The 16,123-nt window shown below is 42.3% G+C and overlaps 2 protein-coding genes across 7 annotated transcripts in view; one reads left to right on the top strand and one right to left on the bottom strand.

Annotated features, from left to right (window-relative positions):
* The window catches only part of FLT3 (fms related receptor tyrosine kinase 3), a 41,962-nt gene extending 41,080 nt beyond the window's left edge, over nt 1-882 (bottom strand). The window contains exon 1 of the mRNA XM_090133660.1: nt 780-882. The gene's annotated coding sequence lies outside the window, so the exon portion shown is untranslated. The remainder of the gene's footprint in view (nt 1-779) is intronic.
* PAN3 (poly(A) specific ribonuclease subunit PAN3) overlaps nt 25-16,123 on the top strand; it is a 75,444-nt gene continuing 59,345 nt past the window's right edge. For 2 of the 6 annotated variants that reach the window (XR_016463219.1, XM_090133699.1), the window contains exons 1-3: nt 26-734; nt 6,218-6,358; nt 13,370-13,491. Coding sequence is in view for 5 of the 6 variants with exons in the window: in XM_090133699.1 (XP_089989825.1) it covers nt 296-734; nt 6,218-6,358; nt 13,370-13,491 (702 nt within the window). In the remaining variant the exon portion in view is untranslated. Of the gene's footprint in view, nt 735-6,217; nt 6,359-13,369; nt 13,492-16,123 lie in introns of all 6 variants that reach the window. The other 4 variants (XM_090133721.1, XM_031615678.2, XM_090133709.1 and 1 more) reach the window with 3 other exon arrangements.

Below are 16,123 nucleotides of genomic sequence, written 5' to 3'. Positions count from 1 at the left end.
GGCGGCGGCAGTTCCCACAATGCCCCGCGCCGGCGCAGGCGCGCCCGGGCAGCCGCTCAGGAAGAGGAAAATGGCATAAACAACCCCGGGCGCCGGGACCTCCGAGCAGCGCCGCCGCCCCCCGCCGCGGGGCCGCCCCAGCGGAGCGGAGTCGCCTCCCCTCTTTTCTCCCTCCCCCTCCCGCAGCCGGAGCCTCGGGGTGACGGCGGTCCCCGCGCCCCTTCCTCCTCCTCCCCGCCCCGTCCCTCCCTCCCTCCTTCCCCATGGTGCCGACCCCGGCGGCGGGGCGGCTGCCATGAACCCCAGCGGCCTGCCCTGCTCCTCGCCGTCGCCGGTGCTGGGGCCGCCGGCGGCGGGGGTCGGCGCGGCGGGGCCGGCGGGCGGCGGCGGGGCGGGGGCCGGAGGAGGCGGAGGCGGCGGGGCCGTGAAGCTGAAGTTCTGCCGCTACTACGCCAAGGACAAGACCTGCTTCTACGGCGAGGAGTGCCAGTTCCTGCATGAGGAGCCCGGCGCCGCCCCCGCCGGCCCGGGGCCCGCCGCTCCCCTCGGCGCGCTGCCCCTCGGCCTCCCCCCGGCCGCCGCCGCCGCCGGGCCCGGATACCCGGTGCCTCACGGGGCCAGCCCGGGCCCGGCGGCGGCGGTGGTGGGGCCGAAGAAAGCCGAGCTGGGGGCGGGAGGCGGCGGAGGAGGCGGCGGCGGCGGCGGCGCGGGGCTGGATGGCCCGCGGCTGGCGAGTGAGTACGGGGAGGACGCGCCGTTCGTGCCGGGGAGGCGGTTACCGAGCGTGCCGTGGTGCTACCGGAAACAAATAACAACAGCCATGCTGGCTGGGCCGCTTCCCGGGCCGCCCCCGTGCGCTGCTCCGTCTGAACCCTGCGGGGAGGGCGGCTCGGAGGGGGTCCGGCTGCGTTGGCGGAGGGGAGGCGCTGCCCGGACGGCCGTTCCTTGGGGCGGCCCGGGTCGTGCCTCGCGCGGACAACTTCGGCTGAGTCTGAAGTTGGAAGTTTGGAGCGTCCCCGTGGAAATAGTATTCCGCGCAGAAAAACGCCCGTGGTTTTGTAAATGACGATTCCGTAACGTTATGTGTGCGTGCCGGCTGCTGGAACGGCTCGGTTTGCTCAGCACAGCGCAGCTCCCTGGGAAGTGTCGTGCCTCTTTGCGTGAATGCATTAAGCCTGGCTGCATTATTGATCTGTCATAAAGCTGGTATTTGTTTACTCAGTGTTCACATCCAGGTGCTTTTTTTTTCTGTGTGCGCGTGTGTGAAAGGCAGATGTAACCATGTTGAACTTCCTTCCTGTGTGGAGCTCTCAGTGCTTGATACATGTGTCAGGAGCCCAGGTGGTGAGCTCATGCCATTGAGCAACGTCTGTGCACCGGAGAGCTGGACAGTGCCTTGCCTTAACGCAGCATTGCTGTGTCCGCTCTTCCCGGAGGACCCTGAAACATGGAATTGCTCAATGCTTTCTGTTAAAAGATGCCATCTTTAGTTGTTGATTGTTTTATCAAACTTCAGTTGTTCAAACTGAAGTCTGTTGCTTTTCTTTCCTAGTATACAAGCAGATAGGAAAGATTCACCAGTGATTCCGTCTCTGTTTCTCTTTTGGATGGAATTAGGTGTGGAATACACTTTTAAAAAATGATTTCTTTTTATATAGAGTTAAATCTTGTAAGCTACTGATTTCAGGCTTGGAGAGAGGATGCAGAGCTGACATAGGGACAAAAGCTTCCATATGAAAGATATTCTTTATTTGTTCTCATACAGAAGAATTCTAAAACTTAAGTCCTAAATCTAAGAAAAAAAAGTAGAACTTGTGTGCTCAATGATTGATGTTGCTGAGTAGTTAAATTGTTTGGAAATTATGCTTTGATTGAATATGTTTCAGCCCGTCAGAGGTTTAAGGCTCTGTAGAACTCTCTGCAGTTGCTGCTGATGTGAGTGCAGCAAGAATGGACAAATCACTCCAACGTTATTGACAATTCCCTGCTGGGGGAGCCTCCTCACATGAAGTTACAGGAGGCAAAAGCTTGAGCTGGTAAATGAGTGTCTCGTATGAAAGGATCTGGCTAGGATAAGAGCAAAGGAAGAAAGGAGGGAGAGAGTGATGAAAGGTAAAGAACCATGGAGTGGGCCCAGTCTTGCCTCTGGGCTGCGTTGCTTCGTTTCATGAAGATATTTGTTCAGAATCTGGAGTTGATCTGTATAGGTCCTGAAAGCTAATATCTAAAATTCTTACCTTGCCGATGCCCTGCTGTGTTACCAGTATGATTTCCAAGTGGATGGAATGAAAGCTTTTTTTTTCCTCATGAATATAGAAAACAATACACAAGGTTTCATTTAACCCCAAAGTTCTGAAGTGAAGAATATGAAATGAGAAAGTGCCCAAAGTGCCTGTACAGTCCCATTGCCCATCTTCCCTAATGCAGAAGTATTGTGGCAGTTTTTAGGTACACATGTATGTGTGCTGACTTCTTTCTTTCTCGCTAGACCCCAGCCTCATTTGGTGCACGGAGCAGATGATGCTCATTGAGTAATTAACTGTGTAGTCCTATTTATTATTAAAAGTGGGTCAGTGCCTCCTTCTACCATGTGTGTTACTCTAATCCTGCTTTGAGTACGGGATTATTAATTTACTTATAGGTTTTTCTGTGGTAATCATGGAGGTTCCCCGAATACTGACTTATTTTCACAACATTGGTGATGGGGACACTGAGTGGTAAGGAGGAGAGCAGTGAAAAGACAAGAAGTATTTCAGTGCAGAAGTATTTCAGTACCAGGATATCAAGTGAAACAAGCAGGTGACGTGCTCAGAGCTAACCAACAGATATTTCTTCACACAGTGTGTGGTTAAACTGTTCTATGCCATAGATGTTCTAGATACTAACATCTGACAGGAGGTCAGAAAGTCATCAGATACTATTGGAAGAAAGCTCTGTTTGAGGTTACTAAATTCAACAAAAACACAAAATTCATTTTTGAGTCCAACTCATCTTTCTACCCCCTATGGTTTAGAGCCTTCTGGGTAACTATGCCTTATCCTTGCCTCAAGCTTGTGCTTTCATCTGCACAGGTCACTGCTGTCTAGCCTCAGAGCTGAGGTGGTGAGCTCAGTGTGCCTTTAACCTGACTACTTTGTCTTTTTCTGTTCTTGGGAGCAAGACTACCAGTGCTGATGAACTCCATCCACTTTCAGAATGTAGCATCCTCAGCCCCATAGCATTTGGAGCACAGATGTTCAAAGCACTGTTCCTGCTCCTTCTGTTGGAGGAGTGACTGCTTGGTCTTCCATGTGAGGTGTGCAGTTGGTCAGCTGCAAACTAAGAAACATAGCTTGTGATTACCTGTCTGGAGGTTTTTTTTTTTTTTTTTTTTTTTTTTCACATAGGACCTCTATAACAGAGATAAAGGAAAGAAAAAGCATTGGAAAAACGTTTCTTCTAATGGACGCAAGTACCAGGTGTCAGTCCAGTTGGCAGGTGAAGCAGCAGTGGTGCCTTGCCTGGGAAGACTGCAAAAGGAGCAGAGATGTGGGAATTACTGTTCCTTGGCATTTAAGGGGAAAGATATGACTGATATGGTTTTAAGGTGCAGCTCAGGAAAGGGCAGGTGAGAGGCACGATGGCGTGAGAAACATCTCACGTCTGCTCTCTGTTGTTTGAACCTTTACAAGCTCTGTAAGGAGCAGTTCAGTGCCTGCATTACTGTGTGCTGATGCCCAAGGAAGGGTCTAAAGAAAAGTGTCATTATGTTAAAATCCAATTGTAAATTTTGCCATAAAACATAGGATATGTGGTGGCTGCTGCCAGTGCAGGCTATTTGCCTGGTGCTGATGTGCTCTGAGCTCTGTGACCCTGGAGCCAGTACTGCTGGCTTGGGGACTTGAGGAGCTGACCATGGGCACAGAGCTGCTGTTGGCTCTTTCTTGGGCTTTCAAGCCTTATTCTGTACAAAAATCCTTAATCTAGGAAACTTGCTTTTAAAACAGATCAGTATTTCCATAATGTGCCTGCGATACTTCCACCAACAGTGCTGCTCTGCCTTTCTCCACAGAGAAAGCCTGTCAGTGCAGGCTTTGTTGCCTGCCTGTGAGAAGAGGGAAGAAAGAATGGAGGCTAGGGTTCTGTTGGGTTCACCTAATGAAAGCATTATTGCTGTTTTCTCACCCTGTAAGTTGTATGTTCTGAGGCTGGTGGCAGCCGTATTGGGTATTGACTGCTACTGAAGCAACTGTGTGCAATGACTTGGCAGTTAGCATGCTGAGACTTATGTCTTAGGTTTGGTTAAATCCATAAGTAGGCTAGGTTTGGGGTAGAAAGACTTATAGAGTTGTGTGTATATTCTGCTTTTTTTTTTTTTTAATGTCTGTAGGCCTTTACTAGTCTATTCTTCTTTAAACTAAATGAAATAGTGGATGTAGAAAAAAATGGGAAGATAAGCCATTCAGGAAAATAGATATTAAAGGTAATCTGTTGGATTACGCTTCTTAATGCAACAAAACAATGGTGAGGATTATTCTAAATATGGATTTTTATCATCATCTCTAGTAGTGTTTGAGTATTTGCAGCTTGTAGTATTAAGAAACCATCAGTTAGCTTAGACTTTAAAGGTAAATATGGTATGGTATGCAATATACCAGCCTCTTTTCCCCTAGTCCTTCTTTGCTTGCATATGGAAAGCAGCTATTGCAGTTCACAGAATGGCCAGGGTTGGAAGGGACCTCAAGGATCATGAATCTCCAACCCCCCTGCCACATGCAGGGCCACCAACCTCCTCATTTAATGCTAGACCAGGCTGCCTAGGGCCCCATCCAACCTGGCCTTAAACACCTCTAGGGACGGGGCATCCACAACCTCTCTGGGCAGCCTGTTCCAGCACCTCATCACTCTCATAGTAGAGAACTTCTCCTTGACGTCCAACCTAAATCTCCCCTCCTTCAACTTAGAACCATTTCCCCTCATCCTGCAGTTATCTACCCTTTCAAAGAGTTGATTCCCCTCCCCTCTGTAGGCTCCCTTTAGGTATTGAAAGGCTGCAATGAGGTCACCCTGCAGCCTTCTTTTCTCCAGGCTGAACAAGCCCAGCTCCGTCAGCCTGTCCTCACAGGGGAGGTGCTCCAGTCCCCTGATCATCTCCATGGCTCTCCTCTGGACCCTCTCCAACAGCTTCTTGTCTTTTTTTGTACTGGAGGCTCCACACTTGGACGCAGAGTTAAAGTGCACAGAGTTAAAGTGTACACAGTTAAAGTGCAGAGCTGAGGATTTCTTTTCCAGAGCTGTTTGTACTTCTTGTAAGTGATGCTATGTTGGTTGCCATATTACCTGAACTTTCTTATTAGAGAGATGCTTCATCTTCTAATTTTCCCAATGACTTTTCCAGGAGCTGGTAGAGAATACAGTTTTGATAATGTTTTACTCGCAGTGTTTTTAAGACATTGGAGATGATTCTGAGAATTGATTTTTGGGATGATTGGCAACTGTTAAACACCTGAGAACTTAACCTGTTGTTTTTAGTCTTCAGTTCTCAGGTGTTTAACAGTCGCCAGTCATCCCAAAATCAATTCTCAGAATCATCTCCAATGGGAGTAGCTGAAAATTACTCAATTCATTTCATGGCTTCTTGTCTCATGTGTCAGCTGAAGAAATTCGAAAATAATAGAGATGGATTTTTTTTTCTCCAGCTTTTAAATATTTTGTGTGGAAATTGGGAAGAAAATGGAAAATTACTGAAGGGGTTGAAGAAAAACAGAAGGAAAAACTTCTGAATCTACAAATCATACGAGATTTTGAGGAGCAGTGTTAGCATGTGAAACTTTCGGGGAGTGGGGTGGGGTGAAAGCATGCTTTTGAAATTGATTTTTCTCTATTTATATACTTGGAAGGTTTTTTTTATTGTGTGAGAAATAATTCAAGTCAAAATATTCCCCAGGAATTACAGATACTCTGGAGTACTGGTGATTATTTGTTTCTGGTAGTACCCACAGTGTGTTGGTATCTGAGTACTTTACAGTTGTTACAGTTTCAATTGTTTTCTTATTTCAAAGACAAAAATAAAAAGGAGTATTTGTTGGGGGGGGAGGGCTAGTCACAGACCTTGTGTGAGTGAACTCGAAGCTCATATATATGGTAACAGTTTGAAGTTTTGATAATGTTTTTTAAGATACTGAGCATCCCTGCTTAGTTCCTGTCCAGCAGTTATTAGATAACCAATTTTTTGTAGGTATCACTGTAGGAGTGGGCCTGCAGGAAGGATTTGAATGCAGAGAAAATAGTGACCTTGGGGACCAGCTCAGAAAGAGTTCCCTGTGTAAGGAATCACCTAGAAGCAAATTTAGACTGCTGCGGGAAAAGTGGACAAATGGTAAGTGAGGGTGGGGTGAGAAACACAGGGAGGAGCAGCTCTGCAAGACCTCAGGGGCCAAGCAATCTCTTGGTCTTGAGGCAGCTGTTGGAAAGGGGGGTCAGTGAAGGGATTTAGCTAGTAAGCTGATGTGGCTGATGTTCTCCTTATCTGTTGTTTTCTGGTAATGATGTAATACGTTATGCTGCCAGAAAATTGGTATAGTGAATCCCTGTGTATTGAAGCTGAGTTGGTGTAAATCGTGCTCTGTGCTTGTGTGTGTTCCATCAGTCCCTTGGAAGTTAAGTTTTGATGATGTGATTGTTTTGTCTGATCTTCAAAGATAATTGTGTGTTTAGATCTGATTTGTATTGTTTTATTTGCTTCCTTATGGCCTTTTATTCTTTTCTTTGAGAATTGAGATATAGAAATAATTCAAACACAGAAGTCATAGTAAATACGTGCACTGTAGAAGTCGTAGTCAGACTGGTTATATGATATGAAATTCTTGTCATCCATGGATAGGCTCTCTCTCTTTCAGTTGTTCTAGTGCTAATGAAATGGGCAGGAAGATCTTTCTTTTTTGTCATCTCTTTCCCACTTCTATTGAAAATAACCAGGGCATACTTCAGAATATCTGCATCCATTTCATACAGCTGTTTTTATATTAGGAAGTTCAGTTTTAGGTACCAGAAGAAGGGTGTTAAAATTAAACTTCTATTTTGAAAAAAAAATTAAAAAAAATAAAAATTGTGATATATTGAACAACTTGATGCAATACATCAAGAATAGTGAAAGCTATTAGAGAATGTTTGTTCTGAAAGCTTTGATATGAAATAGTTACATTAGCTTGAATTGCTTCTCCTGATAACAGAATGCTTCTGATGGCTCTTTTTCAAAAGTATCATTTTGGGTTTGTATTATCACTGTGCTTTTGGACTTAGTCCATGAATGAAAGTCCTGCTGTTCCTAGGTGCAGTACAAAGACTTTCATGGTGCAAAAGGAACTGTGCCTTTTTTCAGGCTTTTTCAGATGCTTCTATGATAAGAGAAATCTTTCTTTCTTTATTTATTTTTAAAGAAAACCCAGTCATTTAATTTTATGGTGAAGATTACTGTTTTTCTTTGCTTACCCAAGAGTATCTCGTCACTTAGTGGGAGTGTTTGTAAATATGGCAGCATTTCCCAAACTGTTTTGCTTCCTGTCTGTCCTTCAGCCAGGTTGGTTCATTTGTGCTGTCTGCCCTCTGACCACACTCTCATTTACAGCAGCATAACCCAGTGGCGTACTTTTACTTCTTGCTCCTAGTGCCTGGGGGTTAATGCACATGTCTTTGTCTACTCTTTCTATTTCAGTGCTTATTAGCTAGATTTGGAAAGTGTTTGTGTTTGGTGAGAGGTGTAAAATAAGACTAGAGGAAGCTACTTGCTGTAGCAAGTTGTAACAATAATATTGTTGCTTTCTCTGCTGTGCCACTAAGATGCATTTACTGATATGTACAGTGCTCAGCAGTTGCTCCAGAGGTATACAAGCAGGGCAAGCACATCTAGCACCTGGCTATTTCCCCATACAAACATGCCAGTACTGTGTAAGAGAAACAAATGTTCCTCTGACACCACGTTGCTTCGAGGACACTAAACCAATTTTCTGAGTCTTAAATGACTTGCCATAGGTAGGCTTTGTATACAAAGTTTTATTGTTCTAGTCTCAGTTTTAGGATAGCTAACTCTAAAATTCCACTGGAGGTATGGCACTGTAGTTTTTGCTGCTTTATATCTAGTTGAGATAACAGCTTGATCTCTGAATACACATGTGCAGAGAGCATGTGAATAAGCTTACCCAGGCTGTGTTGAGGTGGAGAGTGCCTGCAGTCATAGTTGCTGAGTGAGACTCAAGACTGCCACTATAAATACAAACTTTTCTTGTAGCATAAAGTAATTATAGTAAGGTTGTTAGGCAGTGTAGCAAAATGATTTATTTCATCTGTTTTATTACCTTGCCGGACATCTTCATATAGTTGTTTTGAAAAATGTCAAGAAAAATCTTTTGGGGTCTTACTTCAGTCTGTTCATTTTTGGTCCTGTTTATCCTATTATTGTAAAGAACATTAAGAACAGTTCACTGGATTATCAGTGCTGATGCCAAGGTTGTAAAAGCAGTACAGGATAGTGGAGTATTTGTTTACTATTCAGAATGAAAATAATGGAAATGTCACATTTTCAGATAGCGTTAGTATTCAGATAATGCTAGTAAGACAAAACAGTTCATCACAGTACTACTCAAGTACCTGGGCTGTGATGAGATCCTTTGTGCCTGAAAAAAAAAATATCTTTGAAATAGGTAAGGCAAAAATAACCATCTGTTTTACTCCCCCCGCTCTTTGATGCCTGCATCTGAAGGGAAGCCTACTTTGTGCTAAAATCCTGTGGGTGAAGAATTATGTAAGATGATATTTATTTTTAATTGCAGCTGTCACATTAAGCTGCAGTGTTACTCACCAAGCAAAATGTTATTGGATGAGTACGTAAAATGTAGAGAGTACCTTTTGAATTTCTCAATATTTTTTTCCCTCCCAGAATTACTAGAATGTAATTTCTAGCTTTAATATCAGTGGAATGTAGGCACTACTTCTTGTTTTCATTTGTGCTTACCCAACATATTTGCATTTATTTTACCACTGGACTCTTAGTTTGCATAATTAATTTTGTATTTTGATGTTTCCTGAAAAAGGAGACTAAACTCTTGCTGTTCCCCCCTCCCCCCCCTTCCTCAAATCCATCTCTTCTTCTCAGGTGCACCCGATAAACCTTTCTTCCTTTATAAGGAAGCTGTAGTTCTTCTCCAAGGAAGGGTCTATTGAAAAGTTATGTAACTTCAGCATGTTACAAAACAGAATCACAGAATTGCCAGGGTTGGAAGGGACCTCAGGGATCATGAATCTCCAACCCCCCTGCCACATGCAGGGCCACCAACCTCCACATTTAATGCTAGACCAGGTTGTTCAGGGCCCCATCCAACCTGGCCTTAAACACCTCTAGGGATGGGACATCCACAACCTCTCTGGGCAGCCTGTTCCAGCACCTCACCACTCTCATAGTAAAGAACTTCCCCTCCCTCAACTTAAAACCATTTCCCCTTGTCCTCCTTTTATGTACCCTTTCAAAGAGTTGACTCCCCTCCTGTTCATAGGCTCCCTCAAAGCACGTTCCTCTGTCAAGAATGGCCAAGCCCAGGTTTTCTTTAAATTGTTGTCCAATTATAACCTACAGTTATAATTGATGATTTAAAAAAGAAGAAAACACAAACCTCACGAAATTGTATTTGTCATTCTAATAGTACTGTTTCAAAGCGTGTCCTTATGCCAGGAGAGATCCAGAGAGACAAATCAAATGCAGGGTCCATTAGAATAAAAGAACTTCTGGACTTCTGTTTTCCATTTTTTTTTTTTTTTTTTTTTTTTTTTAGTACCATGCTGCTTTTGTGGTGAAGTCTACAGACTTCTGGTTGAAGGTCTCCTGTATAGGTTATGTATGATAAATGACTTTTTTTTTTTTTCTTTAATGCTCTAAACTGCCTTTGTCTTTTGAAGAGCAAGGGAGAATTTATGATTTGCCAACTATTTGGCAGAAGGAAGATAAGCACCTTCTACTTCTTATGGAGAAGGCCAAGTGCCAGAACCAGTACAACTACCTCTGCTGTTTAGGTATTTGTTTAGTTTTCATTGCTGTAACAGCTGTTTCCGTCCTTTGTGCAGCAGTGGAGTAGTGGGGAATGCTCTTGCTTGGTTTTATAGCCAGTGCAGGGATTTCTTACCTATGTCAGCTGCACATTTTCTGTTAATTTTCTTTCTGCCTACAACTGGGAAGCTACTTTAAGGAAGCGAGTGCTTCTTCTGAAGGCAGTAGTTACACTTACTGCTTCTCTAGAACTCTGCTGAAAATAGGAGCTATTGCTAAGAAAGCTGCCCTCTGCTCAAATGAGCCTCACTTTTGAATGCTTTTCCTGTGGAATGCATTCTTGTGGTCTTTGTCCCTCTTTTAGAAGTGTTTTTCTGGACTGTTTGGATTAGTAGAGTAGGAAGGCAAATAGCTGAAATGCATCTTGAAATGAGTAAGTGCAGCAGGTGGAGCATCAGCACAATTCAGTGGTGGATCAGCACTCAATTGCAGCATTCTGAGGGATCCCTGCAAGGAGGCTGGCAGCACAACCATGCCATTGGGCTTGAGAGCCTTCACACAGCTAGATAGTGGCACATGTTCTGGAGTAGCTTTTTCTATCTAGAGTATCCTGCATGTCAATAGAAAACCTAGACTGTAATACGAAACAGCTTTGAGTGATATGGATTGGCTCAAATACTGCTGGTATTTGAGCAGCGTTAGAAATCAACATTATGCTGTACAGCAGAGGCCTCCACGTTGCTCAGCTTGGGATTGCTGCAGGAAACTTGCTGCTATTTGCAGCTTGAGCTGCCTGGCACTGTGGGTACTGCATCTGGGTGAGGAGAAGAGCAGCTGGTCCTGCCTGCTCTCTTCTGCCCTGTGTTGGCTCCAGTGATTTATTTGGATAATGGATGACTGCAGCTATAGCAGCTTGCTGGATTATTGCAGTTGAGCTGTGGGGTTTATTTCATGCAAATGGGGCCTTTCACTTGCCTTGCTGAATATGGTAAAATCTTCACTTGAAGGTTTTCTACTTTCCTTTTTCCAGTTCTAATGATTTTGTGTATTAACTGTATCTGTCCAAGGGAGGAATTAAGCTAAATGGGTTCTTGTGTTCGTTCTGATGTAGTGAGGAGCAGTTGGGGAAGTTGAGCCAATTGGATGTTTAAGTGTTCAACAGACTGGAACATCTTGTAGCTGGTGCTGTTATCTAATGGAGTTGCTTGTTCTGGTTTGTTTAAAAATTGGATATCATCTGAATTTTGATGGAAATGTAAGATGAAATGGAAGACTGCATATAGTATACCTTGAAATGATGCTTGTTCCTCAGAGTTGGTCTTTGTGGTCTTTTACAGTCGAGATGTATGGTAATGGCTGAAATGCAGACAGTTTTAAAATAGGTAGACAGTACAGTGTGGACCCTGAATAACTTGTGGGCAAGCTAGCCTGAAATTACTCATTGCCACAGGTGGATTTGCTATCTTATAGCTTTTTTGTGAGAAAAATATTAGGACTTTGCCAGAAAACAGTTGTGTTAAAATGCTATCCTCCGCAGGGTGAGTTAGGTACTGAAAGAATAGGTAAGAGAAAAATAACTGGTGTTCTGCACACATTAATTTCCATGGCACAGTAGTTCAGTAGTGATAATTTTTCTATTCTTTACCCTCATTTAGAAAATTTACATTCAAAAAGATATGTTTTTACCTGAACAGCAACTTTGTCTTTTTTAGGGCTGAAGAAGGAGGAGTTGTGAAGTTTGGCTGCTCTTCAGAATTATGAAGGAGGAACTAGGGCATGGGTGGTGGAGACAGCTTTATTTTACTATTCTTGGCTGCCTTAAAATATTTTTTTTTAACATTTTCATGTTATACTTCTAATTAACATCTTTAGAGCCCCTTAGGTGTATTCCTCAACTTTTTGGAGTATACAAATAGTGTTGTAACTTTGGCAGTGATACTTCAAAAACTTGTTTTGACTTGTGTGCTCATGTGCATTGCAGCGGAAATGTTGTGCTTTTTTGATCTCTCCCCATTCAGCTCTTCATTGGTGCTGCTGTTGGTGTTAAGCCCCGCTGGCTAGTTCATACAGCTGCAGGCTTTGAGTGCATCTGCCTGGAGTGTGGGTACTGCTTGTGGTTCTGGTCTTCCAGTCCTCCCTGTGATTTCTTCTGCCTGTAGTACTTCTTTTGCTCTTTGCTGTACCTGTAGTGTGGAAATGGCTTTGTGGTTTATATAGTCTCTTTTGGAGTGGAAATTCCCATTCTGATGAGACTTCAGGGGATATAAGCAGCGTGTCATTAGCTCTGCTGTAAAATTCCAGCTGATTTCCCTTGAGAATTCAGGGCAGGAAGCTGTTCCAGTGTCACTGGTTGGCTGGAAGTCCACACAGAAGTTTAAGTTGGGTAGTTTGGTACAGGATGTTCTTCTGAGTTGGATGTGTGCCTTTCTACCTTAGAGCTACCAATTACTCGTGTCTGTTGGCTTGTGCTGGCTGGGCCATACAGATTAGTGTCGTTATAATTTGCTGTGGGTGTTTTTGCAGAAGCTTAATTTGAATTGCAACTTGTATACAACTGTAAAATCTTTTGTTATCTAAGTAATGTTCTCGTGAGTGTTTTCTGTTAATTATGACTGCTCTTGTTGTTCTCCTTAGTCTCACAGTGGCGAATTCATTTATTTGCAATTGAAGTGCAGTGCTTGCCTGTATGTCAGGGCCATTACTTCCAGACACGCAATGTAGTGAGATTAATTTCTTCAGTTATATCCTTAACATTTAATTTCAGTCCAAAATAATCTTCAGCCACTTCTAATACGACAGTTGCCGCTTGGTGAAGTACAAAATAATGAAAATGGCAGTATGCAAAGGGAGCTTTTGAAGTGCTTGTGTGCTGTGTGAGAGGACTTGAGATGTTTTAAAATATATCTTCTGTGCTGTGTTTTAAAAGAACAAGTCCCTTCCCTTAAAAACTCTTGTTGACACACACGTTTCAAAGATGTGTATACAAGAACATAGATTTTTTTTTTTTCAAATAATCATCTATTTTTCAGTTTATTTGTTCCTGTTATCGTTACCTGCCTTGTTGTTACTGTTTATAAGGTTCCTTGTTTCTTTTAAAATGTCGCATTTCTGCCTCTCTGCATTCATGTTGTAACTCTGTGCTACGTATGCTGTCATTTAGTATCAACTTTCATAATTTTCTTTATGCACTTACATTTCTTGTTTGGTTTGCTGGGAAGATAGGCTTGAAGCATTGTGTTACCAACCTCCTATTGCTTTACTCCCCCACCTCAAATGTTTTAAAAAGATGTCATCACATAAACCTATGATAAACTACATTTGTCTGAAACTTTTTTCTCTTTTTTTTTCTTGTAGTTCCCGGAATAGATGGCGGTGGGTTAGCTGATGCTAGTCTCACAGATTCTTACTTTAGCACCAGCTTCATTGGCGTTAATGGATTTGGAAGTCCTGCTGAATCCAAGTATCCCATGATGCAGGTAATAGCAGAGAGTTGCTTGGTGTTTCATTAGTTTGGGCTGGCATTGCACCAAGAAGGGTAACTGTCCCAAGAGTCAGGAAGAGTGCAGTGCTCTGGTATGTCATTTTGCAGAACATACTATGTATACTTGCTTTAATCTTGTAAATAGAAAGGAAACAATAGTGTTGTTTTAAAATTAGCTTGTTTTTATTGGCACTTATTTCAGCTGTTTGATTGGCCATTGCTACATATGTTAACTCCGCGCTTCTCCATCTTTTCTGCTTATATCTAATTTTGATAGTCTTTTACAAGATTTTGAGATATTGCAAAAAGCAAAAGTCACTTAAGCAAGATGTGAACTGAAATCAGTAAATTGCCAAGCAGAAAAAAAAGAGTTTATAGACTCACATTCAGTGTTGATTTAAATATTCAAGTCATCTGAAATTCTGTTTTTCTATTTATACTGCTTCTGTAGATGTTGACACAGGAATTTCCATGAAGTGGAATTATGGTATAGGTAGCAACATGTCATATTTAAAACCTAAACAAGCAATGATTGAATTAACACATGCAGTACTGCGATTCCATCAAACTTGCTTTTAAAAGCTGAGAAACATAGTCTCTCCCTGTACTCAAGGGTTTAAGGGTTTAGAAACTAGCTTTAGTTTCTGGTAAATGAAAGAGAGTGCGAGTCAAATAGTTCCCACTGAGTCCTGACAGCAACTCTCTTCTTTTGTATCGAGGAAACTCTCCTTATGAGCTTACTTTGATCTCAGTTGTGGCTGTGTATTATGGATTGAAAAATAACTCAGCAAAAGGTGGGAAATAGGTGTGTTCCCTTTTCATTTCTTACTGCATGTTTTCAAGAAAACTGGATTTTCTCATTCAACAGAATTGCAAAATTATTGAAACATATATTACTGATGCATGATTTTAAAAGAGCATATTTAACCTCTGATAGCAGAGTGTTTTGATTAATCTAGACATTAGGTATCTTTTTAAATTTTATGTACAGTTACAAATTTGGGTGCTACTGAGGCTGTATTTTATCCCTTTACTAGAAAGTCATTGTTTTGTGTTGTTAAAGCGAATTCTACAGCAACACTGACATCTTTCTAAGCACAAAGTTTTCATTTATAATTTTTTTCTAGAAATATGATGGGCATGAATCTAATGTGAATACTCACAGAACTTTTAAATACTAATGCCTGTGACATTACAGTCAAGGCATTGTGTTTCTTTTTGAGAAAATAGAAGAAATCACTATGCCTCTTACCTATAGGAGGCTAAAGAAAAGTACTTCTTCAGGTGAATTGCATTATTGTTGAAAAAAGCGATAGGCATTAAGCTACAGTTCAAACAAGAGCATTTTTATGTTGATTTGTTTGATCTTGCTTTAAATAATGTAGTTTAAGTTCTTATTTTCATAGGTAAAGCTGTCAATGCTGTTTTGGTTGTCTGTCAGCTTCTATGACAGACATACTGAGACATATTGAGACCATACTGCCAAATTTACTCACTTGTGGTATGATTTCTCACGTCATTCAGCCCTCTGGAGAACAAGGCAAGGGAAAAATCTGACTTTTATTTAAATAAAACAAGTGCTTTACAGTTTGGAATAGAGGATTTAAGCCTGATAGATCAGCGGTTGCATCAAGGATGTATCTTTTGCTGCCTTTATGCAAATTTGCCCAGATTTCATCACTTGATAAAACTTTCCAAACTGGTTTATTTAGCACAACTGGAAGGCTCACTAGGAGCTAGATAATTTAACAAAGATACAGGCTGCACTGGCATGTTCCAACATGAGTTCATTCCTGTTGCTATGGTCTTGGCCTGGTCTAGGCCTTGGTTGAATGCAGGGCAGGAATGCTGATCTTCCTTTACCTTTCCCTTTTCATCCGCTTCATCTGAAGCTGCATGGAAGAGAGTCTTTATTTGGTGAAAAAAGAGCTGCATCTGGGTTAACTGGAATGGAGAGATGTAGAAAGGCAAAGAGACATGCACTGGGCTTAGAGAAACTGATTTGAAGATGAGAAAATAAGATGCTGGGAGGACAGAACTGTGAAGGGGAAGAGCAGAGAGACTTGCAGAATGAAGAGTGAACTTGTGTGAGGGAAGTGTGTTCAGATCCGGACGAAGAAACAAGGTGGCATGTCGCAAACTTGAGTTGCAGTTGCAGAACAGGACAAATCTTTGCACATATTCTTTCCTGGGTCCAAACTGAGATACTGCAAATTTAGCATTCTGCCTGTCAATGAAACATCAGAAATCTGCTGCAAAATGTCTAATTAGCCTCTGCTTTGCTTTTGCAGATGAAAGTGTCTATTTCCATCCCTGAGTCACTTAGTCATCTGTGGTGGACCTGTGCAGTTCACAAATAGATATATCAGTGATGCAGTATGAGGAAACTTTTCAATTTATTTATTTTTTTACTGGGGAAATAGCATAAACAGGCAAATAAATATGCAGCTATAAGAATGCTAGTAAGTACAGTTAGATGTTAAGAAATGGTAAGTTTAGTTTGCCAGTGCAACCTTGAGTTTATGTATTGAGATGTATTCCCCATAACATTGTGTAGTTTTTCAGTAGGAGAATTATAAGGAGGACTTGTTCAGAACACAGGCTGCATGATGTGTACCTGATGAGCG

Source organism: Phasianus colchicus, chromosome 1 (genome assembly GCF_987193195.1).
Source record: "Phasianus colchicus chromosome 1, bPhaCol1.hap1.1, whole genome shotgun sequence".
Classification (NCBI taxonomy): domain Eukaryota; kingdom Metazoa; phylum Chordata; class Aves; order Galliformes; family Phasianidae; genus Phasianus; species Phasianus colchicus.
This window is presented reverse-complemented; position numbering and strand designations above follow the sequence as displayed.